Source organism: Quercus lobata, chromosome 5, assembly GCF_001633185.2.
Source record: "Quercus lobata isolate SW786 chromosome 5, ValleyOak3.0 Primary Assembly, whole genome shotgun sequence".
Taxonomy (NCBI): domain Eukaryota; kingdom Viridiplantae; phylum Streptophyta; class Magnoliopsida; order Fagales; family Fagaceae; genus Quercus; species Quercus lobata.
Window position 1 is genome coordinate 12,149,030 of NC_044908.1, and position 26,148 is coordinate 12,175,177.

Here is a 26,148-nt window from a genome sequence, read left to right on the forward strand (position 1 = left end):
TATATATTACTATATATGAAAAGTATATCATATTTGGTATAGCATTTGGGGAAATGTATGGATTGCTGATCTGGAAAAATGAGCATCTTTTGTTTAATCTTTAATAAGTAAATCATGAACTTTATGGTATATTAGAAAATTCAAAGATGCTTATCTTAGCTTATGTGATTTGGGAATTTGATAGAAATCTCTTGACAAGAATGTAGTTGAAAACTTTACAAACTTTGTAGAAGTTAGATTATTTAAGATTTCTCTAAAACTACCTGGATATAAACTATGTGTTTCAAAGTAATGTAACCTATGAGTTTATGTGGTTTTAACACCATGCCATGTGTGATTACCTAGTGATCACCCAATTTGGTTTCAGTAGTCTTTATGACAACTGAATCAAATTCAGGTCAGTACCCTTTCACTTTGGATGACTCATTCTTTCCTGCTGTCTATGGGGGGAAGAGGTTCCTTGATTGTGTGTGGGTGAGGCTATTGCCCATGGGGCCAAGAGATCACATATAAGAGAGGTTCTATTTGACGCGCTCTCTTTGCTGCTCATGGGGGGAGAGAAAAATTTTAAGGGTATGAGTGAGACTGTTATCCATGGACCAAGAGTCTGCATACCAGAGAGGACAATATTATGCCAGTTGTGAATGGGTGGATCTCCTGACTGGTTTATGTGGTAGTGTGGTATATTTGTGATAATTTACCTTATGTTAGATATTATGGCCTTGGAAATTATATTGTTGATGCTCACAGATTATAGTATATAGTTTCAAGGTATTTACTTTGAGAAACTTTGTGTTTCATTATTTAATCATTCTTGTCATATTATTATTTTGAAGATGAAATTTGCATTTCCCCCACTCCCATTAAATATGTTACTTACTGGGCTCTGTCTTATTCCATTATTTTATAAACTTTTCAGAGTAGGTAACAATCTTTTGAGACAACATTTTGGTGGCTAATAGTAGTTAGATTAACTACTGGTAGAGGATGAACTTTGGTAATGGAGATATTAGATGTTGTATATCTTAGAATAGGCTTGACTCATTTTTTTTGTGTATTATAGTGGTTGTGACTTTATTCCCACTAATGGGATAAGCTGTTGATATGTAATTATTTATTCAGATCTCTATTCTTTTGTGGCCATTAGTCATTGTAATTATTGCTTAGAGCTTTGACTTACTCTGAATGTATATTCAATGGAATTATTATGATAATTCTTGATACTGGTATTGGATATGATTTATGTGGATTGGATTGTCAAAGGAAAGAAAAAAAAAATCTACAAGTACTTTGAGATGTCTTTCTCATGCTTTGGACCCTTTGGGGATTGGGGTGTGACAATTATAGCCAATAGCCTTACTTTATTCTAACATATATATACTCAATGAAATCAGGTACCACTGGTTAGATGCCATACCTGTCTTGCCATTGAATGGGTCTGAATCTGTAAAACAGTATCTCTAGCAGTCAATCCTTGCTTGTTTTTGCGTTTTAAGTCAACTCTCTTATCCCACGTGAGAGAACATAGGACCATGGGATGAAGGTTCATTGACGCTAAATGCAAAGCAGTATTTCCATTCTTGTCTTCAGCGTTTAAAAGCTCCTCAAGCTTTGAGTGTTTCGATATGCTTTTTACCACATTGTTTTTTCCTCTCTCAGCTGCCACATGAAGAATATTCTGACCCTTTTTGTTGAGCAATTCTAATGGATTGGGCCACTATTGTTCAAGCAGCTTCTCGACTATTTTTATGTGGCCTTTTTTGCTTGCAATGTGAATAGGAAAGTCCCCATTTGTACTCCTTTGGAGGGCTTGTTGTCCGAATTTGCTCAACAGGAACTGAAACCATCAGTGTAACCTTTAGATGCTGCAAAATGCAGTGGCGTCCTCCTCTTTTTGTCTCGTATGAGGAATAGTTTTGGACATTTCATGAATATTTCTTCTTCTAAAATATCTAAGTTCAATATATATATATATATATATATTAAAAAGTGAATAAAATGAATGAAACTGATATAATTAAATAGAGTGGAAACAAAATGGACGAAGTTAGGGGCCAGTAGTACCTTTTCTTTTCATTAAGATGGCAGCATAAACAGGCGATTCTTCTTGAGGCCTTCCAATTAACCCATTATATACACCGGGAACTTTGAACAGAAGTTCAAGAATTTCTTTCTTACCAGTTTCAATAGCGAGACGCAGTGGAGATTCACCCTTTCCATTCAAATAGCATGACACTTTTGGATTTGCCAAAAGCAGCCATGACAGCCTCATGCAGGGCAGTATTTCCAATGTGATTTTTCATTTGTGATAAAGTATCAATATCATTAGCAGGACTTAGTTTACAAGACTTATCTACGAGGACTTTGACTACATTCAACTTTCTAGCCTTGGTAGCCACATGAAGTGCAGTATCCCCTAAATTGTTTACCCTGTTAACAAGGAAGGGGAAGTGATCAATGATGAGTTCAGCTATTTCTACACTTCCACAACTTGCTGCCTTGTGAAGCAATGAATTTTCTGATATGGTCATTTGGTTTAAAATGGCATCCAAATTGAGTTCTTTATCCATTGAAACTTTTTCCAACGTATCAATGAAATTATTAACATCATCTTTTGCTACTGCTTCATATAAAGTAACATCCATCAATATATTTGTGTCATAGTCCTCCGTCCCCTGCAACATGGTATTTGTGGATTGGAGGTTTGGGAATTGTTTTGCCTTTAAGATCTCTAACCTCTCGTAGTTTCCTCTCCCTATCTGGGTAGCATAGTCTTCAATGGGTATCTCTAGAGCCATTAGTCCCACAAATGTCTCACCAAAAAATTACTGACCACTTCGAAAAGATCTACAAACAAACAAAGAGAACATCAAGATACTGGCTTATAAAGTTTCATCCCTAGTCCATCAAATTGAATTCCAGAAGCACTGTCGCATCACCGTCTTCCTTAGTTCAAGGTTCAAAGGCTTGTGATTCAGTGATATTGTCCAAGTTTTTTATTGAATAGAATTGGGTTCAAATCCCCACCCTATTTGTTTAAGCATTGAAAAAAAAAAAAAAAAAAAAAATTAAAGAGTTGGTCCCTGGATGTGAGGACCGAAGGTATCGTTACACACATCAAGAGACGGAACTAGCAAGGGGCTGAGGGGGGCCCCCCATTTTTTTTAAATTAAAAATAGTAATAGTATACGCATTTAATGTACAGTTTAACAATTGAGTCCAAAATAATTATTTTTGGCCCCCCTCCTCCCAATAAGTTACAAATTGGTCCATGAAATTGATAAAACCCAATTGGCAAACAACTATACTATAACATCTATGTTTTTGTGTTGGCTGTTTCTTACTCTTTCTTCTTAGATCCAAGCTATTTTTTTATAAGTGATAAGATTTACTATTTGAATTTTCGTGAAAAAGATATGACTATTTTTGCTGAAAAGAAAAAAAAGTGCACAAAGAAAAAAAGAAAAAAGATAGATGAATACAAATTACAAACCAAGTTAATGTACTTGTAGTAAGTGAAAGTGGGGTGGGTGGGTGGCCATTAATCAGTGTGTGGGGTGGGATGGCTATTAATTTTTAACTTAAATTATTGGTTGTTTATTAGTAAATTAGTTTAACTTTACGTGGGGTATTATATAATTGAATAGTTGCGTTGATAAATTGGTGCTAATGTGTAGTGTACCGTCATTAGTATTACAAATTTTATTATATAAATTTTATAAATTCATGTATCATTAATAAAAATAAAACTAGGATTGAAAGGGAGATTGTTGCAAAGTTTAGTACAAAATCAAATTTAGATGATTTTTGTTATTTAAAAGAATGTTGAATTCTATTTTTAAATTATTAATTTAAAATGTATTAATAAACGGTTATTTTGTTTCTCCCCTCTTTTGTTGATATTTTCTTAACATTAAATATATGTTAATTTGTATTTTAAAGATTTTTTTTTATTGAGGTTTTGGCAAATATATGTTACTTTGTATTTTAAAGATTTTTTTTTTTTTTTTTTTAATTGAGGTTTTGGCCCCCCCTAAATTTTGATCCTAGTTCCGTCCCTGCACACATCACGTTGCCCAAACTTGAATACTTGTGTATTTTGGTGCTTTAGAATAATGGTGATAATGTTAGAATGCAAAATGATATTTTTACTGGTTATTGTTTAGTATAAATGAGTTTGAGTTACAATTAATAATGAGTCAATTTCATGTTAACTTTTGTTAATATGCAATTAATCCGAAATGACTCAGTTCTTTATGCGTCAAGGAGTGTAGTATAGTTTTCGACACTTAACCTATGTAAAAAAGTATCATTTTTATCCAACAAATATTTAAATTTAAATATAGAATTAAATTGTAATTAATAGAATTTTAATGGTTGTATTTGTAAATTTTTCATTAAAAATTTAAGTTAACTTAAAATTTTATTGAAATTGTAAGGGTGGTTTTTGAGGCCCAGGCCCAGTAAGTAGGCGGTTCTGGCCCAAGAGACCCTAGACAATAAACTTGTAGAGAGTGGGTTACAGAACTAGGGCTGGACGAGGTGAACGTTAATTAGTTATAGGCCATGCAACAGTCTCAACGTGACAATGTTTCATTTATATTCATGGGATACTGGTCCGAGGAGACATATGAGTGCCTTTCTTGCCCTAATTACAGAATTCTTTAATCTCTCTCCTCTTTTTTTCTCTAAATTTTCTGATCCCCTTTTCAGGGGGACCTTCTTCTCTTATATAGCCCCCTTAAATTGATCAGAACCTTACACTTGTTTACCATCCGGACCTTCACTTGAGTGCCTGTCCCATCGGACACCCCTCTTATCTTTCTGTGAGTTGCATTGGCCAATGTAACACTGTTCGCTTATCTTCTCTATATTAATGCGGCTGGAAAAGTAGCTTCCTTGCATTTAATGCAGCAGTTGTGGTTGCCTCCTGGACGTCTAACATTTTCCCTATGCTTGGGATGGTTCCTCACTGTGGACAGGGCGTACGTTGGACTCCCATTTGGTGTGTCCGAGGAGACACTCCTCCTCGGACGTCCTTGAAATAAGTCTGGCCCAACAGGATTGGGCTGGAAGTCTTCTGGCCCCGTTTTCCCTTTTTGTCATGGCTGGACCCCGCGCGGGGCCCAAGGCCCATTGTTGACTTGTGAATTTTACCCCCACAATAGCCCCTCAAAATTTCGGCTCTTTCTCTTTTGTCCGAGGAGGAAAGACGGGATTTTGATACCCAGAGGATCATTTATTGGGGATTCCTACTTCATCCGTGCGGGGGTATGCTTCCCACGTGCCTCATTAATGCTGGAGGCATTTAATGACTTGGGAGGAGCTATTTGTTGCATTTGGCGTTTTATGCCCTTTTGATCCGACGGTTGGGGACCAGATCAACGGTTGATATTATTTTCTTTTCTCTAGGCAAGAGTGTGTCTGTCCAACTTCCCCTGGGTATATAAGATTTTGAAGGCATTCATTCCTCACTTTTTGACGAACACTCAAGTACTCAGAGCACTTCAACACCTTCTCCTTCAACACGCCCACGCCTTCGCAGTCATTCTCTTGAAGATTCCTGTCGAGTTTCCCACCCGTAAGTGCGCATTTCTTCTCCGTTACTCTCCCTTAAGTAAACCGTCTTCACGTTGTCTAGGATTAGGGGGGATGGGTAAGCTTGAAAAAATGGTAGACTCTCCGGCCAGTATGGCAGGCTTTAGGGCGAAGTATTGTATTCCATCGGAGATAGGTTTAGAGTATTGCTATCAGGAGGAAATTTTGATCAAGAGAAGGACAGGGCAGGTCGCCATTCCAATGATAGCCTTCGTGGAAGGAGGAATGATGATTCCAATGGGGAGAATAACTAGGGATTACCTGCTTGGTCATAGGTTGGCCCCTTACCAGTGCACTGCGAACGTGTTCTGGATCCTAGGATGCACAAACGCCCTGAATGATCAGATGAACCTCGGCCTTTCATGGCACGATATGGTTCATCTATATGAATGCCATAAGCTCGGCGACTCATATTACTTAAAGTCCAGGTCCGACAAGGTGACGTTGATATCCTGCCTTCCCAAGTCCAATAAAGGCTTGAAGGACGACCTTTTGATCGTCTCCGGACCATGGCACGACGGTATTCATTGTCCGACCAGGGCAGGAATGCCAGGTGGGGCATCGTAGAATTAGATTCCGTGGAGGGGACTTTAGTTTTGAGCTTCCCCCCCCCCCCCTTATTTTTTATTGGTTTGGTTTACTTGCCTCCTCGGACTAACGTAACCCCTTCTATGGGCTTTGCAAATAAGGAGCGAATGTCTTCTCGGCTGAGCTTGGTCAACGTCCCGGTGCTAAATTATCTCCTGAGATCTGAGATTTTTGTGAGCGAGGACGGACAATTGCGGGCCGCTCCTTTGATTTTGGACTACGTTCCCCTTTCGTGATCTTTGGTGGACGCTGGTTAAGCCATCAGGGCTGGTAGTTCAAGATTAGCACGCATTGACGTTTCCGTACCGGGATTTCTTGCCTCGAGAGACTTACCTCCCGTCCAGCTGCTTGCTCAGCGTGCCCTTCCTGCAGTAGTTGTCCCTGAGGAGTAGGTTGGTTCCTCGCAATCGTCCTTGGAGGATCAGATAGACCAGTTCCATTTTGCCGATGAGGGAGAGGTGTCGGCCAGGCTAGTAGAGCTCTCAGACTCTGATTCAGATTTAGACTGCGCTTCGACAGCCCCTGATATTGGTTTGGTAATTGCACAAGTCGATACCAGCCAAGAGACCGAGGAGGAAGGAATGGATCTGAAACCAAGGTCTGGTCTCAAGGGCCTCCTATCCAGCAGGAACAAAGGGCAATCCTCCAAGGATGTCCCTAAGGAACAGCCTACCTCTAAGGCTCCTACTCCTTTTCTTCCTTCCACATCGGATGCGGCACTACAGCCTATACCCAATTTGAGGCGAAAAAGGCCTGTAGAAGAATTGGAGGAGGGCGAGGTTGGCCGCAAAAAGGCCAAGCCCCAGAAAAAAGGCAAAGAGACTAAAGAGCCCAGGGAGAAGAGGACCAGGTCCGTCGATAGCCGAGACGAGGTGGCTATTCGGAGGGAACAGCGGACATGGTCGCCATGGCTCGAATTAGACAGTGCCCCAATTTCCTGGGATGCGACCCTGTGGGAATCCCAACGAAGGCAGGCGTCATTCTTAGCTGAGGCCCTGCAGCAGCCTCTTCTTTTACCTCACGATATGGAGGGTCTCCGGAGTACTCGGCAACTAGACCTCTTCATGTCGCTGAAGAGGGACATGGCTATGGTAAGTGGGACCTTCTATCTCGTTCTCTTATTACGTATCTACTTATTCATCATCATCTTTTAATTAGGCCTTTACTTTTCGGGCACAGGTTACTCAACAAATCTATGTTGCTGAGGAATGGGCCAAGAAGGCTCGTGAGGACCTACACAGTGAGGCTCAGTCCCGTTGTGCTGCCGAGAAGACTACTAGCGACCTCAGGCAGGACAATGATCGCCTGAGCAATGAAGTAAAGGAGGCGAAAAAGGGTCGTGTGAGTGCGGAGGCCGGCCTTAAAAACGCCACTAAGCAGGCTGATGATCTGCGCATACAGCTCCGCCGGTCTAAGGAAAAACTCGTGACAGAGGAGCAAGCGGTTTCAGATCTCAAGGCCGAGCTTGCGAAGGTCCAGGACGAGGCCTATCTGGCTAGGGAGGCGGCCGTGAAAGCGGTGGCAACCTCTTACGATCATGGAGTCAGGGACACTAAGATCAGGCTGACCGAGGAGGTGGCCGCTGTATGCAGGGATTACATCACCATGTCTTGGGGTGTAGCCTTGGATCGAGCAGCAGTCCCAACGGACTCCGATCTCTAGAAAGCTGAGAATATCTTTTTTTTGGAGGATATTCGTGAGATCCCTGACGAGGTTGCCCCTGAAGAGCCTCTCCCAACGAAGGCCTTGGCCTCGGATTCCTCCATGCCTGAAGCTGGGGATGCGCAGCCATCCGCGAAGGACAAGTTGCCTGAGGATAGCCTTTCAATCAGTGAGATTGTTACACAGGCTAAGGAGACTATTCCGAGACCCCAGGTAGCAAACTATCAGCCCGTTCCTACTCAGGGTTCAGACTTAGGAAAGTAGTGTAGGATTTTATTTGTTTTACCCTTGATATTTTGTTTTGTTAATGTTTGTAAAAAGGATCGCTTTTGGATTCTAATGAGAAGAGTTGTTTTCCTTTAAATGTCGTTGTTTCTCTCTTCTGTTTTCATCATGAATGGATGTCTATTCCGTCATTAACTGTTGAAAACCAAGCATAAGTGAATGAAAATGATAGTCGATAATTAGACAAAATGGTTGTGAGGTTAATTTCCCCCAAGTCTGTGGTCCGAAGAGCCAGGTAGGACTTAGGTTCTGTTTAACACGTAGCGAAAGTAGCTCCGAGGTTAATTTCCCCCAAGTCTGCGGTCCGAGGAGTCAGGCAATACTTGGGTTCTATTTAACACGTGGTGAAAATAGCGTCGAGATTAATTTCCCCCAAGTTTGTGGTCCAAGGAGCCAGGCAGGACTTGGGTTCTGTTTAACACTTAGTGAAAATAGCATCGAGGTTAATTTCCCCCAAGTCTGTGGTCCGAGGAGCCAGACAGGACTTGGGTTCTATTTAACACTTAGTGAAAGTAGCTTTAGGGTTAATTTCCCCCAAGTCTATGGTTCGAGGAGCCAGGCAGGACTTGGGTTCTGTTTAACACGTGGTGAAAATAGCATCGATGTTAATTTCTCCCAAGTCTGTGGTCCGAGGAGCCAGGCAGGACTTGGGTTCTATTTAACACTTAGTGAAAGCAGCTTCAGGGTTAATTTCCCCCAAGTCTGTGGTTCGAGGAGCCAGGCAGGACTTGGGTTCTGTTTAACACGTGGTGAAAATAGCATCGAGGTTAATTTCCCCCAAGTCTGTGGTTTGAGGAGCCAGGCAGGACTTGGGTTCTGTTTAACACTTAGTGAAAGTAGCTTTAGGGTTAATTTCCCCCAAGTCTGTGGTTCGAGTAGCCAGGCAGGACTTGGGTTCTGTTTAACACGTGGTGAAAATAGCATCGATGTTAATTTCCCCCAAGTCTGTGGTCCGAGGAGCCAGGCAGAACTTGGGTTCTATTTAACACTTAGTGAAAGCAGCTTTAGGGTTAATTTCCCCCAAGTCTGTGGTCTGAAGAGCCAGGCAGGACTTGGGTTCTGTTTAACACTTAGTGAAAGTAGCTTTAGGATTAATTTCCCCCAAGTCTGTGGTCCGAGGAGCCAGGCAGGACTTAGGTTCTGTTTAACACTTAGACCAAGTAGTTTCGAGGTTAATTTCCATCAAGTCTGTGGTCCGAAGAGCCAGGCAGGACTTGAGTTCTGTTTAACACTTAGACCAAGTAGCTTCGAGGTTAATTTCCCCCAAGTCTATAGTCCGAGGAGCCAGGCAGGACTTGGGTTCTGTTTAACACTTAGACCAAGTAGCTGCACAGTAATACGGCGTCAAGAATTATCTCTTTCATTAATAACAGTACCTTTTCAGGTTATTTACATTCCAAGGGCGTGGCACTACATGTTCATCCAAATCTTCCAAAAAGTAGGCTCCTATGCCGGCTACGGAAGTGATACGGTATGGGCCTTCCTAGTTTGGTTCGAGTTTTCCCCATGCAGGGTTCCTCGCGGTGCCCAAGACCTTCCTCAGTACTAGATCCCCTGGCGCCAATGGTCTCGACTTCACCTTGGCGTCGTAATCCTGTTTGAGCTTTTGCTGATAGTACGCTAGATGGACCATTGCACTTTCCCTTCTTTCGTCGATGAGGTCCAAGCTTTTTTCCAGAAGTTTGTCATTAGCAATGGGGCAGAAGGCAGTAGTCCTCTGTGTTAGGAAGTTTACCTCCAGCGGAATGACAGCCTCGGCTCCATAGGTCATTGAAAAGGGGGTTTCTCCCGTGGACCTACGAGGTGTGGTACTGTATGTCCACAAGACATGGGCTAACTCATCAACCCATCTTCCTTTCGTGTCGTCTAACCTCTTTTTCAGCCCATTCACTATGGTTTTATTGATGGCTTCCGCTTGTCCATTACCCTGTGGGTAAGCCGGTGTGGAGTATCGGTTGATAATTCCCAGCTCATTGCAGTATCTTCTGAAGGCTTTGCTGTCAAATTGGAGCCCGTTGTCCGATATCAAGGTGTGTGGGGTCCTGAACCTAGTGACAATATTTTTCCAAACAAACTTCTTGACATCGACGTCTCTAATGTTTGCCAGTGCCTCAGCTTCAACCCACTTCGTGAAGTAGTCGGTGCCAACAAGAAGAAATTTCTTGTTCCTTGCTGCTTTGGGGAATGGCCCTAGTATGTCTAGGCCCCATTGTGTGAATGGCCAGGGGCTAGACAGTGGGTTAAGCTCTCCGCCAGGCTGGTGTATGTTCGGGGCGAACCTTTGGCATTGGTCGCACTTCTTCACATATTCCAAGGCTTCTTTATGCATGCTCGGCCACCAGTAACCCAACGTTATGGCCCTGTGGGACAAGAACCTACCCCCCGTATGACTTCCGCAAATTCCTTCGTGTAACTCCTCCAGGATGAGTTCAGTAGCCTTTGGGTGCATACACAGCAGGTACGGCCCTGAGAACGAGCGTCTATAAAGCTTAGAGTCCTTGGACAACCAAAATTGAGTAGCTTTTCTCCTGATTTTGTTGACCTCAACCTTATCGTCTGGCAAGGTGTCGTGCTTTAAGAACAGCTCCAGAGGATCCATCCAGCTTGGTCCTGCCTTGACGCTATGTACCCAAATTCCGTTGGCCTTCTCCGTTATTGGATGAAAGAGATCTTCTACCAAAATGATCCGAGGAAGGGGCTGAGATGAGGAGGTAGCCAGCGTCGCGAGAGAATCAGCATGAGTGTTTCCACTTCTAGGTACATGCGTCAAACGGAAGTGATGGAAATGGGTCTGCAGGTGCTTAACCCGGACCAGATACTCTTACATTCTTTCATTCTTTGCCTCCAAGTCTCCATTTACTTGTCCCACAATGAGTCTCGAATTCGAGAACATGTTCACGGATTTTCCACCTATTTTCCGGATCATTGACATTCCCTCCAATAACGCCTCATACTCGGCTTCGTTATTCGTGACTGAAAATCCGAGCCTCAATGACTTTTCTATGGTTATCCCTTCGGGTGAGAGCAAAACGAGTCCCCCTGAGCCCTTTGGTTCGCTGCACCATCGATGTGTGCTTTCCACCAAGTGTGTTCATGTTGAGAAATTGTGCTGATTAGTTTCTCATCAACACTTAGTAATCCCAACACTTCCTTTCCTTCTAGTGTGGGCTCCGCAAATTCTGCTACTAGATTGGCGAGGACTTGGCCTTTTACAGCGGTGCGAGGCATGTATCTAATGTCGAAGGCGCCCAGAATCGTTCCCCATTTTGCAATTCTGCCTGTGTAATTGGCGTTGCGGAGGACGGATTTTAAGGGTAGTTGAGTAAGCACAACTACAGTATGTGCTTGAAAGTAGTGGGGGGGCTTTCGTGTGGCCTGTACGATGGCCAAGATAGCCTTCTCGAGGGGGAGATGATGGGTTTTTGCCTCTTGCAGTGATTTTCTCACATAATAGACTGGTCGCTGCGTGCCATTGTCCTCTCGGATTAGCACTAAGCTCACTGCATGAGAGGCTACTGCGATGTAGGTGAACAACACCTCGTCAGCATCGGGGTTGGACATAATTGGCGGTCGGGCGAGGTATTCCTTGAGCTGTTGGAAAGCTAAAGCACACTCCTTAGTCCACTCAAAACCCTTCCACTTGTGTAATAGGAGGAAGAATGGCTTGCATCTGTCTGCTGAGTGCGAGATGAAACGGTTTAAAGCAGCTATCATGCCAATGAGCTTCTGGACCTCTTTCGGATTCCGAGGAGGCTGCAGGCTATAGATGGCTCTTATTTGGTCAGGGTTAACTTCTATACCTTTGTGGGTCACCATATAACCCAAGAATTTTCCTGATCCCACCCCAAATGAACATTTGGACGCGTTCAATTGTAGCTTGTACTTTCTCAGTATTTGAAAAACGTCGTCGAGGTCTTTGATGTGGTCGGCCACCAACTTGCTTTTTACCACCATGTCATCTATATACACTTCAACGCTCTTACCCATCTGCTGTTCAAACATCCTAGTTATCATCCTTTGATAGGTCGACCTGACATTCTTCAAGCCAAAGGGCATCACCTTATAATGATAGTTTCCAACTGGGGTGACAAAGGCAGTCTTTTCTTAGTCTTCGGCAGCCAGGGGTATCTGATGGTAGCCTTGGAAGGTGTCCAAAAAACTCATTCGGGGGTGTCCGACAGTCGAATCTACCAATCGGTCTATCCGTGGCATAGGGAAGGGATCCTTCGAGCAGGCCTTGTTTAGGTTCATGAAGTCTACGCAGACCCGCCATTTCCCGTTCTTCTTTCTTACCACGATCGTGTTGGCTAACCATTCGGGGTAGAAGACCTCTTTGATAGCCCCTGCTTTCTTCAATTTTGCGACCTCTTCTCTCACAGCATCGGTATGTTCTTTTGATGGTTGCCGAGGAGCCTGCTTCTTAGGTGTTATAGCCAAGTTAACATTAAGGTGATGGCAGATGAAATCTGAGTCTTCCCCGGGGGCCTCATAGGAGTCCCAGGCGAATACATCTACATTCTATCGGAGAAAATCAATCAGTGTTGACTTCTCCTGGGTTGGTAATTCTGAACCGACCTGAAAAAACCTCTCAGGGTTTGATCCGATGAGTACTTTCTCTAGATCCTCACAGCTCACCTCCATGGCTGGTCCTCCACCACCTGCAGGTTGGACCGGGTTCATTAATTGCTATGAGCCGTTCTCAGCTGAAGTGGAAGGTTCACTATTTTGTCGTCGTGAGATTGCCGACACCATGCATTGCCTAGCCATTCCTTGGTTCCCTATTATTTCTTTGACTTGACCTCCTAACAGATACTTCACTTTTTGGTGTAGGGTTGATGGCACAGCCTCTAGTGCATGAAGCCACGGTTAGGCCATGATAGCTGTGTAGGGGGAGTACGCATCTACCACAACGAAGTTCACTTCTACCACGTCTGAGTCTATTTGCACAGGCAGTTTAATCATGTCTTTTAGGGTGACGGTTTTTCCTTCAAAGCTGACCAGAGAGGAATCGTACGGTGACAGGTCTTCTGGCTTCAAGTTCAACACCTTATTCAGGTCAGGGTACATTACCTCCACGGCGCTGCCTTGATCAACTAACATGCTTTTCACGTCATAACCTCCAATTCTGAGCGTGACGACTAGGGCATTATTGTGGGGTTGAAGGGTACCTTGCTTGTCCTCCTCTGAGAACCCGATCAACGGCATGGCACTCACTCTAGCTCTCTTGGATTCCCTGTCGTCCGGCTCAGTCAGGAACCTACTCATTGACATTACTTTAAAAGGGCTCGAACCGGTTCTTCCAAGTGCGGCGAGAATGACATTTATTGTGCCAATAGGTGGCTTCAATGTACTTTGTCTAGCTTCAAAATTCGACTGTTCCTGCCATCCTTCAGGGCGATGCAACAGATGCCTCAGCTTCCCTTCTCGAACAAGCCGATCTAAATGGTTTTTCAGATTCCTGCAATTATCGGTGGTGTGACTTGGCTCCTGGTGGTACGCACAATACAGATTCTGATTGCGTTTCGAGGGGTCACCTGCCATCTTGTTCAGCCATTGAAAGAAAGGTTCGCACTTCACCTTCTCTAGGATCTTGTGAAGCGGTTCTCGGAACACAGCATGAACTGCCTGAGCCCCAGTAGATCCTGACTGTTCCGCATAGTCTCTTCTTAGCTTGTTACTGCTGTTAAAGCGGTCCGACTTAAAGTCCCTCCTCTCCTGAGGGACAACCTTCGCTTTACCCTTCCCCATCTACTGGTCCTTCTCGACCCTTTTGTACTTGTCAATCCTATCCATGAGTTGGCGCACACTGGTGACTGGCTTCCCAGTAAGGGACTTTCTTAAGCCATGCTCTGTCGGCAGGCCCCTTTTGAACGAGCTAATGGCGACGTCATCGTAATTTCCTTCTGTCTCATTACACATTTCCCAGTACCTGTCTGAGTAGGCCTTCAGCGTCTCTCCTTCCCGCATGGACAAGGATAGGAGGGCATCTAGGGGCCGAGGGACTCTACTGCTGGTGATGAAGTGGGAACCAAAAGCCTGTGTCAACTGTTTAAAGGAATCTATGGAATTCGGCTGGAGGGCATCAAACCATCTCATCGTTATAGGTCCCAAGCTGGACGGAAACACCTTACACATTAACGCCTCATCCCTGGAATGGACGGCCATCCTCTGATTAAATTGGCTTACATGCTCTACTGGGTCAGTCCGACCATTGTATATGGCAAATGCGGGTTGATGGAACCGCCGAGGTAGCACTGCCCTCTCTATCTTACGCGTGAAAGGCGACTGGGAGATACGATCCAAGGCCTTACTCATGGCATCGTTGGCCAGGCCTTGGTAAGATGGGCTTTTGTGGTCGCGTTTGCGAGGCCGCTATTCTTCGTAGGAAAAAGTCTCGCTCGGAGAGGTTCTTGATCTTCACCTGTATTCGTTATCCTCATCATTGCTAGTATCCGAGCCGGGTGAAGAACGTTTTCGCTGCGCTCGGTGCAACTTCTTCTTTAAATCATCAATCTCTTACTGTAGAGCCATTCGATCGTTTTGCTTATGGGATGCATGACATTTCCCTTTTGAGCGGCTTCTACTCGTGTGAGAGGTGTTCACACTGCCCTCTCGTTGCTTATCTTGGTCCTTCTCTCATTCGAGATTCAAAAAATTGTCTTGCCGTTGGGAATCTGCATGTCCGGTTTGGCGCGGACCTGATCCTTCCATTTCTCACAGTTTCACTTGTCGAGACACAAGTTCTTCCCACAGACGGCGCCAATTATAAGGGCGGTTTTTAGGGCCCAGGCCCAGTAAGTAGGCGGTTCTGGCCCAAGAGACCCTAGACAATGAATTTGTAGAGAGTGGGTTACAGAACTAGGGCTGGACGAAGTGAACGTTAATTAGTTATAGGCCATGCAACAGTCTGAACGTGAGAATGTTTCATTTATATTCATGGGATACTGGTCTGAGGAGACATATGAGTGCCTTTCTTGCCCTAATTACAGAATTCTTTAATCTCTCTCCTCTTTTTTTCTCTAAATTTTCCAATCCCCTCTTCAGGGGGACCTTCTTCTCTTATATAGCCCCCTTAAATTGATCAGAGCCTTACACTTGTTTACCATCCGGACCTTCACTTGAGTGTCTGTCCCATCGAACACCCCTCTTATCTTTCTGTGAGTTGCATTGGCCAATGTAACACTGTTCGCCTGTCTTCTCTACATTAATGCGGCTGGAAAAGTAGCTTCCTTGCATTTAATGCGGCAGTTGTGGTTGCCTCCTGGACGTCTAATATTTTCCCTTTACTTGGGATGGTTCCTCACTGTGGACAGGGCATACGTTGGACTCCCATTTGGTGTGTCCGAGGAGACACTCCTCCTCGGACGTCCTTTAAATAAGTCTAGCCCAACAGGATTGGGCTGGAAGTCTTCTGGCCTTGTTTTCCCTTTTTGTCATGGCTAGACCCCGCGCGGGGCCCAAGGCCCATTGTTGACTTGTGAATTATTCCCCCACATAAGTATTGAAATGTTATTAGGCGGGTTATTTTACTTTTGAGAAAGCTATTAAGTATGGTAAGATGTATTGAATTTTAAGTAAAATGCTGAAGTTGCAATGTCTTATTAAATAGTGTAAAACATGAGTATTATACTTCATTCTTACCAAATTCGGACTTTTTATTTTTATTTTTTTCTATCATGATTGAAAAATAAGGGTTTTCTTTAAATTATATTTTTTTTTTTATTATTATATATATACATCTATATATAATCTTGAGTTGCATATTTTTATACATATAAATTGATTTTTATTATTTAAATTAATTAAAATTTTTATGTTTCATAAATTTTAAAATATTGGTATATAATCATAATTTATTTAATAAAAGCTTCAATCTAAAATGTTTGAAAAGTATTAACTGCAAATCATATAATTAGAAAATTCTAACATATAAGCTATTTTTTTATGTGCTATAATTACTTAATTTAAACACTTATTTAGGATATTTTCTTATTAAATATATATTTTATAATAACATATAACGACCCAAGATTGAAAATTCTTCCATTTATAAACTGACTTAAATTTTTTTAAGGTATATAAATACTAAGTTGATGTAATTATTTTTTTATATAATAATAAGATATATATATATATATATATATACACACAAACACAAGAATAGATTTTTAAATAGCTTTTATTTGAATAGTATGACAACATAAGTACTGAATTCACGTCTCTTTCTTATACTTTCCCTGCCTTTCACCAATACAAATATGCCAATCCAAATCTCTCTTCAGGAATAATTAAAATTTTAAATTTTCAACTCTTCTTAATACGTATTCAAATTTCAAGTTAATAGGTTTTTTTACAATTTATTTTATAAGTAAAATTCTTATTTGTAATTTTAAAATAAAAATTTTAAATATTTAATAAAAAAATCTATTGAGTTGTGTAAAGTTAATTGTACGGTCATGAATGAAAGGCCGGCCCAAGACCATGGCCTGCCCCCTAAAAATCGACCCGGCCCACCTCAATACCACACCGAACATTATTAAGCGTTACCAAGCATGACCTTAAAGTGAACATTGGGGAATGTTACTGAGCAATATCGTGAGCGAGAGATAATCCCTTGGGGTGATCTGCCTACCGAACACATTCCGATTTTTGGTGCAAGTTCTAAGAATGTCATCTCAAGAGTATGCATCGAGTCCCATCTGGTCAGTAATATAGAACAGAGATGGACCTACTAGCTTGGGGCAGGTCACCCCTCATGATGGCGAACCCACTAAGGGAAGGCTATAAAAGGAGAAGGAGGGATATGAAAAGGGGGTTGGAAAATTGGTGAAGAGAAACACGAGAGTAATAAGGAGAAACACGTCCTGGGGAGAAGGACATCCTGTTCGGATTTCATAAAAGCGATCAGTTACACAACTATCATCTTGGTGAGGATAGGATTACGAGAAAGAGAGCCTAAAACCTCTAGTTATTTCCTTCAAAAACCTGCAAAACCATCTTTGGAGCCTTCCATTGTAACACCCCAACCTTACCAAAAAAGAAAAGAAAAAGAAGTGAGGGTCAGATTTTAGACCCACACATGACACCCCCCTCCCCCCCACCTACACACTTATTCTCAACCATAAAATTCCACAAATGTCTCTGTCTTGGTTGGTCATCTAAGCTATCTCCTCTCTTCTTTTATTCTTCATTCTCACATGCCTGAACAAACTCGCACCCATCTCCCAAATGTACATCTCTCTCTCCCGAAGCTCTCTTCTTTCTTTTGGTCTCTAGGCTGCCACTAGATATCTGGTCACCAACTTACTCTACTCCATGATTTGTGCTCTTACCCAACAATAATCTAAGGTAAAATCTCCATGACCCACTTTTATATCCTTGGGGTTTATATCCTATCTTCTTTGGATTGCTCTTGATATTATGAGTTTTATTTTGGGGTTGTTTTATTGTGTTTCTTGAGACATTTAAGACTTGATTGGAGGTTTTTAATTTAATGAAGTGAAATGGGTGTATTGTTTGGCAATCATGTGAGTTGGGTTTCTTGAGAAAGTATGTGGGTTTTTGATTTATACAGGAGATTTGGGTTAATTTTTGAGAGGGTTTCCTTGCATTTTGAAATGACTTTGGCATATATGGGTGTGAGTGTAGTGATAACTATGAATTTATGCAAGTGATGGGTGAGCATGTGCATTTTGCCTATCAAGTGTTTGATAAATGTCTCCATAAGTTATGAGCTTAGGTTTCTTGATTTGTTGTTATGGTTATTGTTTATATGAGATTAAAGGTTTCATTCCTAGTTTTTAATATGCTTTAAGACATGCGGTTTTAATATGACTAAAGTCTCAAAGCATTTGAGTGAGTATTAAAACTCTAGCGATTTTCTTTTGGGATCCTAAAAATGTCATGGACAGATTTGAGTTAATTGCAATGCATGATTTTTAATAAATTATAGAAAAAACGTTTTGACCTGAATTTTTTATGGTATCTACTACACATATAAGAGCTTATCCTTATTTAATTTCAAGTTGATCAAATAAATTTTCTTGGACCAAATGAATTTTACAAAAGGGTTGACCTGCTGTGTAGTGAATCTGAAAGGATGATGAGTATGTTCGGATTTTATGGAATTTATTTGAGACCCTTGTTTAATGGAATGGCTTGTAAATTCATGTGTTTCCTTCGACATGTGTTTTACTTAGTCAATTTTAATAATGGTTTGGTTTAATCATTTGGTGCTCAAAAGGGAAACTCATGAGAGATGTTACCTCAATTTTGAAGTAATGCGTCTTATGTTATGTTTTTATATGCACATTTGCTTGTAGTAGAGAATTAAAATGCTTTAGCTTTGTGTTGTGGGACTATGAGTTCTTGTATGCTTGTTTGGTTCACGCTTGGGAAGGGATACTTGTCTTAGGGCTGACAAGTTGGGCTTTAGGGCCTTTGGTTGATTTTAGGGGATCATTTTGATTTATGGAGATAAGTGTGATGCTTCTTATTATTGATAGGCTTGATCATTGTGTTTCTAGGTTTCGATATTCTTGGTGATGGACCTAGTGACTAGATTGGTCAATTATGTGATGCCTAGTTTAGGTAATATTGGTTGGCCTTCCAAGGTAAGTGACTTCTTAATGATATTTTTGAAAATTTAGCATATTGCATTAAAATGTTGTTTCAGGTTAAACATGTAAAGTTGTAATTTATAACTATGTGTTTTGTTGGCTTTAATTCCGTACCAAATTTGATTATAATTTTATTCAATCTATTGTACCTTGTATTTATTGTGGGATTTAATTGTAAGGGTTGTGAGAAAAAGAGAGAGTGTGTGTGAAGACTCAAGCAATTGAAAACTAAAGAGTTTTTGTGGGTAGCTCGCGACTAAGCATCCCGTGAAATGATGCATGTGCTCTGCATATAACTGGAATGCGAAGAGTTAGGACAGATGGAGACAGTCCTGTTTCACGAGTAGCTCGTGGGTAAGACCTTCCCGCGAAACACTCGCGAAACATTCTGTTTTGCCAGATTGTTCTATTTGATACATACTTTCTATACCAACACTATATATATCCACATTTCCCACAAATGTTGAGGAGTGCTTCTGAGAGAAAAACCTAGCCACAAACCTTGAGAGTTGGAGATTGTTATACCCACATATCTCTACACATTTGCTTGTGGATTTCGTCAACTCCTACCTCTCCATTTCCATACCATTAAGAGGTTGATAGCCTAAACACTTACCACACCCTTTCAGAGTGTCAAGTGAGGATTTGGTGCTACTGCGAAGCATTGGAAGAAGCCAGGTTTTGGTGGATACAATCGGGCGTATTGCGGGATCCAAAGAGCTAGATAAGACACGGTTCTGAGAAACCTTGTTGGAGTAGGAGCTTGGAGGGCTTAAGTACAGTGGGTAGATTAGGCTCGGAGGGTCTTTTGCTAACCCATGTATCCCAACTGATTGTCTAGTGGATCGATTATCGCTTAGAGGACGGTAGAGAGGTTTTTCGTCGAGTTTTTCGGTTTCCTTTTCAATAACACATCGGTGTATTATCTTGTGTTTGCATTCTTCTTCCCTACTCTTTTACCTTCATTTTACTGCTATGTTATTATGAATATGGGTTAGAGTAGCTTGTTTGTTTATCCGCTCGCATTTACTCTTTTCCGCACTTAGTATAAGCTAGAGTAAAATCTATCGAGTTGTAATTTTAATTTGGGGGTCTAAATAGCTGTTGTGTTTTCACACATTTTAGAGCATTCAAAACACATTTTGGGAAATTTTTTATGGAAAGCTCTATCATATTTGATATTGCATATGAGGAAATATATAATTTGTTAGCATGGAAAAGATAAGTATCTTTGATATAATTCTTGGGAATGGATTTTATGGATTTATTGCATTATTTGAAAATTCCAAAGATGTTTTATCTTGACTTGTGATATTTGGGAAATCGATAGACAATCTTATTAACAAGAAATTATTTTGGAAAATTTGAGAACCTTGTGAATATATTGGGTATTTCAAAAGTTTTTGTGAAACTACTTGAAATTGAACCATGTTTTGATTTCATGTAAACTATGAGCTCTTTATATTTTTATCCTTGGGTTGTGATATGTGATTATCCGATGATTATCCAGCTAGATGTCGTAGTCCTGGTGATTACCCAGCCAGATGCTGTAGTCTTTGTGATTGATGTCTTTGTGGTAGAACTAATGTCTTCGTAGCATAACTGATGTCTTCATGGCATAGTTGATGTCTTTGTGACATACCTAACATCTTTATGACGGCTTATCATGTGGCCCTGGGTTGGATTTTCAGGTTTTGGGATATTGTTTTGATAGCTCACAATATATAGTGTGTAGTTTCATGCAGAAATATTTTGAGAAAGCTTTGTAATACATCATTTCAATCATTCTTGTCATTTTATCAATGAAAATGAATTTGCTGGATTTTCATGAAAATTCTCAAATTATAACATGTTTTGTAAAATGTTCATTATCATGAAACTTGCATTTCCCCCACCCCTATTAATTATGCTGCTTACTGGGTTTTAGCTCATCCCACTCTTTCATAGTCTTACAGATTAATTAGCTATACCTTAGGAATTTAGTTTGTCTTATTGGTGATTGTAAAGTTGTAATTTACAACTATGTTTTTGTTGGCTTTATTCTGTACCAAATTTGATTGTAATTATGTTCAACCTTTTATACCCTGTATTTCATGTGGGATTGATTTGTAAGGGTTGTGTGAAAGAGAGGGAGAGTGTGTGAAGACTTAAGGCATTGAAGACTAAAGTGTTTTTGTGGGTAGCTTGCGACTTAGCATCCTGCGAAGTGATGAATGTGTTCTGCACATAACTGAAATGCGAAGAGTCAGGACAGATGGAGACAGCTGTGTTTCGCGAGTGTCTCACAGGTAAAGCCTTCCTGTGAGATAATCACGAAACATTCTGTTTTGCCAGACTATCATTTCTGATACACACTTTTTGTACCTATACTATTTATACCCACATTACCCATATATGTTAAGGTGTGCTTCTAAGAGAAAACCCTAACCACAAACCTTGAGAGTTAGAGATTGTGATACCCACATTTCTCTACACAATTACTTGTGGATTTTCCTCAACTCCTACCTCTCCATTTTCATATCATTGAGAGGTTGATAGCCCAAACACTTACCACACCCTTTCAGAGTACTCAGTGATGTTTTGGTGCTACTCGGAAGTATTGAAAGAAGCCAGGCTTTGGCGGATGTAATCAGGTGGATTGCGAGATCCAAAGAGCTAGACAAGACACAGTTTTGAGAAGCTTTGTTGGAGTAGGAGATTGGAGGGCTTAGGTGCATCATGTAGATTAGGCTTGAAGGGTCTCTTGCTAACCCATGTATCCCAACTGATTGTCTAGTGGATTGATTACCGCTTGGAGGGCGGTAGAGAGGTTTTACACCGAGTACTTCAGTTTCCTCTTCGATAATACATCGGAGTGTTATCTTGTGTTTGCTTTCTTCTTCCCTACTCTTTTAGTTTTCATATTACTGCTTTGTTATATTGATTATGGCTTAGAGTAGTTTATTTGTTTATCCACTCGCATTTATTCTATTCCGCACTTAGTATAAGTTGGAGTAAAATCTATCGAACCGTAAGTTTAAATTGGGGCTCTAAATAGCTCTTGTGTTTTTTAACACATTTTCGAGCTTTCAGTGGTGATTGGAGTTTTATGTTGAATTGGGAAACTTACATAATTAATGGTTAGTGATTTTTTCTAGTTGTTTTTAAGGAAGTAGTGGTTAATTCTATTAGAGGTTAGGCTCTCTTGAGGTTTGTTAGCCCCAGAGTTTTGTTGGGGTTTCATATTTTTAAGCACATTGGAGTTTTATGTTAAATAATTTGGAGTTTGGAATATTCATGTAAATTTTGAAGGCACGTGATTTACAGTTAGTGATTGTTCGTAAATGTGTTATAGAGCTCTAACTTGTAATGTGGAGATTTCAGTATGATTATATATTCTTATTGTGGAAAATAAAAGAAAAGAAAAATCTCTTACAGTATCTCTTTCTTGATGGTTCTTTTCTCATGCTTTGGATCCTTTTGGGTTCGAGGCTTAACACCCATCGTGGGATATTCCTAATCCACAATACAAATAAATTGGAAACCTCAGCCTAAAGCTTTCACTCCATTGAGCTGAGCTACCACAATTGGCGTCATCTGTTAGAATCTCCTACTTAGTTGAAGGCCTAGAGTTGGTGTGGCTGTGTCCTGTATGGAAGGTCCACATGCAAATGAGGAGTTAGTAGGATTAGGGGGAAATTGGTCGAATGGCTCATCTTAGGCCCTCAGGACGAAGAAGGGAGCAAGATCTCAAGTAGGAAGGGCACAAGACTTGTCTAGATTTGGACGAAGCTTTCTCCCAAGGAGAAAAAACTATTTCGTATGTATCGAGCCTTCATACCATAGTGATTGTGACTAGGAGATAGAGAGTCTACGGAGGCAAGTTAGAGAATTAGAGCTGGAGATGAGAGGTCAACACTAAAGAAGGGACTACGAGGAATCATCCCACGATCACGAATCTATGAGTAACCACACAGAAAGGTCTTCTCACTAGAGCCATTCCCATTTGTTGAGGGATAAGTCAAATGAATCTAGAGGGGATCACTTAGAATCATTGAGAAGAGAAAGACGCGAGCATCCTAGTGCAGCACTAGATGCCATGAGCTAAACCTTACGAAGGGTGGCCTGATCACCATTCTCTGAAGAGATAGAGCATACTGAGATGCTTAGACATTTTACTCGTCCACCTTTTACTTGTTACAATGGTAAGACTAACCCAGTAGAGCACGTAAGTCATTATACTTAGCTCATGGCCCTCTATTCATGGAATGATGGACTTATCTATAAGGTATTCCCTTCTAGTCTTGGGCCCACGACAATAAGATGATTCAAAAATTTGAGGAAAGGGTTCATCTTCAGTTTCGATGAGCTAATTCAGGCGTTTGAGGCACGCTTTTTCACTTCTAGTTGGGTTCCCCAACCTATTGATGCCTTGTTAGTCATGAAAATGGGGAGTGGGTAGGTTCTTCGATCGTATGCAGACTAATACTGGGAGTTATATAATGAAATCAAGGGAGAGAAAGATGAGATTAATAAGGAGAAACACATCACGGGGATAAGGAAATCTTGTTCAAATTTCAAGAAGAGGGATCAATTACACGACTATCATCTCGGTGAGGATAGGATTATGAGAAAAAGAGCCTAAAACCTTTGGTTATTTCCTTCAAAAACGTGCAATACCATCTTTGGGGCCTCCTATCGTGAGATATTCCTAACTTACAATACAAGAAAATTGAGGACCTCAACCCAAAGCCTTCACTCCATTGGACTAAGCTACCACATTAATAAACATATTAGTGTAACTTAAACACAACTTATATCTATAAGTAGTGAATTCTTATAATTTTTGTGACAAAATATTTTACAGAGCATGATGGTGAGAGTAGCACACACCAAGAGAGGGATGGATAGATGGGTTCAAGTACACTAGTCACTCTATTTAATTTTTTTTTTTTTTTAAGTTCTTAATCACAATAAAATCTCACAACTTTTCAATACAAGTTTGAGATGACAACTCAAAATAGGTTAAAATAATTTGAAAAAATAAAAGAAGGAATTATAGCTAAACCCACCATAATTCAAAATAAGATTATTGTTATTGTAATTGTAAACTTTTTACCTTTTAAGAAAGCACAGTCCTTAAATTGGTACGTAGGCAAAGAGATTGTATTTCAATTGAAACCTTATGATGTTTCTGACTAAGGTTGTCCACAGACCTACTCCACCCAATCCACTTGACCAAACCTAATCCAACCATCAACTGATTTGATGATCACAGTGGTCGACAACAAGTGTCCACCTACAAAACCTGATGGTGGCCAGTCTCCTCCTCCAAGATCAAACTTGACTCGATCCAACTAAAAAAACTGCTCTTCGTTCAAATCTCCACTTGTATTGGTCTTTGACAAAAACTAGAGGAGATCTAATAGATGTTTAACCAGATTTGGTGGAGATCTCACTGTATTTGACAAGGTTTGTAAGGAATCTCTCTTTGTCATCATTTCTTCTTGTTTCACTTAACATGATCACCACCATTAGCCAAGGGTGTCAATTTCATACTAGAGGTCATTTTCAATTTGGCTAGGGGAACAACATATTTTGATATCAATTGATACTGTTGTATCATTTCAGAGTTACTGCTATTTATATATATTTCTATATACACACATGTGTTTGTATTTATTTGTGTGTATGTATTTTTTTATTAACATATTTTCTAAAATCCACATATTTATAAGCCTAAATATTAGTTTAAATACATTAACCCAATGTATTAGCTTAAATAACATGTTTTTTTAAACATTTATTATTATTCCAATTGAAACATTAATACTGGCCAAAACACCAAGAAAATCCCTAGTAGCTACTATGGCATGTACAAAACAATGTTTTATCTAGTACATTTTAGAGGAGTACCTACGCCTATCTAATGGCTGGTATGGTATATACTAATAGTACGGCCGACACTAGTACGGTATTGACTTCTTTGTTGTGGACACCCGACCTAGTGCTTGTCTACGATAGGGGTAGGACTTGTTTCCTACCACTTGACCCAACATGACTTGTGGACTCCCTTTTTTTCCAACCAAGACATTCGAAATTTAAATTCTCACAACATGTATTGTAACTAGTAAACAAATAAATAAATAAATTGTTAGGTAAGTAGAATCACTCCTTAATCCGTCCTATTAAATACCAAATTGTACACCATTTAAAAAAAAATAAAAAAAATAAAAAAATAAACAACAACAACAACAACAACTGTAGTATTTAGGGATGGCCATGGGTAGGTTATGGATCGGGTATACCTATACCCTACCCAAAATATTTGTCCATGGATACCCGAATACCAATACCCATTAATATCTATACCCGGTCTTTACCCGAATGTATTATCCATGGATATCCATACCCTACCCAAAACCCATTTAAAAAAATGGGTAGAATATCATACACCTACAGACCTACCAATCAATAAAGCAAAAAAATTTGATTTTTAAAATTAAAAAAAAAAAATCACGAATATACATATTATCAAAATTTTGCTGAAAAAAAAAAAAGAAAAAAAAAAAAGAAGAAGAAGAAGATACCATTGTATCTCACTCAGCTTGCTCAGCAAGACTAGCCAAGTAAACCAAATGTTCTCCCTTTCTCCATAGCTTCGTTTCTCAGCTCTCTCTCTCTTTTGGAAGCCTTGTGATTTCACCAATTGTTTTCTGTGAAATACGAAGCGGAGAACCAGATATGTCTCTCTCTCAACACCATGGCTTTGTGTCTTAAGAACCAGATGCCTAAACTGTAACCGCCATCAACAGCAGCTTTGCAGCAAGCTCGCGTAATGGAGAAAGCTGAGTTGAGTTTGATCGACCATGACCCACTCCAATCACCTTCTCTCACTGCTCAGGTACATCACAGAAAGCTCTGATCCTGTTCTCTCTCACGATTTTGAAGACTGACCTTCTCTCTCTTTGATTACATTCTCTCTCTCTAATCATGTTCTCTCTCATGACTGTTGATCTGGGTTGATTGAGGTTTTTTTTTTTTTGAATGGGTATGATCTGATTGTGTTTGTGTGTTTGAGGAGAGGCAGAGCCGCAGGGCTTTGAGAGAAAGAAATTTAGGTTTTTTTTTTTTTTTTTTTTTTTGGTACGGGTCGGGTTTGGGTAATATCCATACCCTACCCGTAAAATTCGGGTAATATCCAAACCCTACCCAATTATCTTTATCCATAAAAAATCGGGTATTATCCGGAACATTTGGATCGGGTAGGGTCGGATATCCATTACCTAATGGGTATGGCCATCCCTAGTAGTATTATTTCGGTTTTCGAAACTTTGACATCCGAGATTGGAATAAACATGCTTACCAGAAGGAATCCGGTGCTCGTCAAACGTGCTTTCAACAACTTGGCTTCTGC

General features: G+C 40.6%; 2 protein-coding genes across 2 annotated transcripts; both read right to left on the reverse strand.

Moving 5' to 3' along the window:
- Positions 1–2,173: 2,173 nt before the first annotated feature.
- Positions 2,174–26,148, reverse strand: LOC115992952. Its single transcript, XM_031117200.1, has 2 exons — positions 26,098–26,148; positions 2,174–2,847 (listed from the first exon to the last, which is right to left on the reverse strand). The coding sequence occupies exon 2, from the start codon at positions 2,796–2,798 to the stop codon at positions 2,208–2,210; it is 591 nt and encodes a 196-aa protein (XP_030973060.1). The 5' UTR covers positions 2,799–2,847; positions 26,098–26,148; the 3' UTR covers positions 2,174–2,207.
- Positions 13,000–13,881, reverse strand: LOC115989961. Its single transcript, XM_031113824.1, has one exon. It carries the CDS (start codon positions 13,879–13,881, stop codon positions 13,000–13,002), a length of 882 nt encoding a protein of 293 aa, XP_030969684.1.

Excerpts from the sequence above, each read along its gene's own strand:
- LOC115989961 (XM_031113824.1), bottom strand. The coding sequence starts at position 13,881 with ATGGGGAAGGGTAAAGCGAAGGTTGTCCCTCAGGAGAGGAGGGACTTT.
- LOC115992952 (XM_031117200.1), bottom strand. The coding sequence starts at position 2,798 with ATGGCTCTAGAGATACCCATTGAAGACTATGCTACCCAGATAGGGAGA.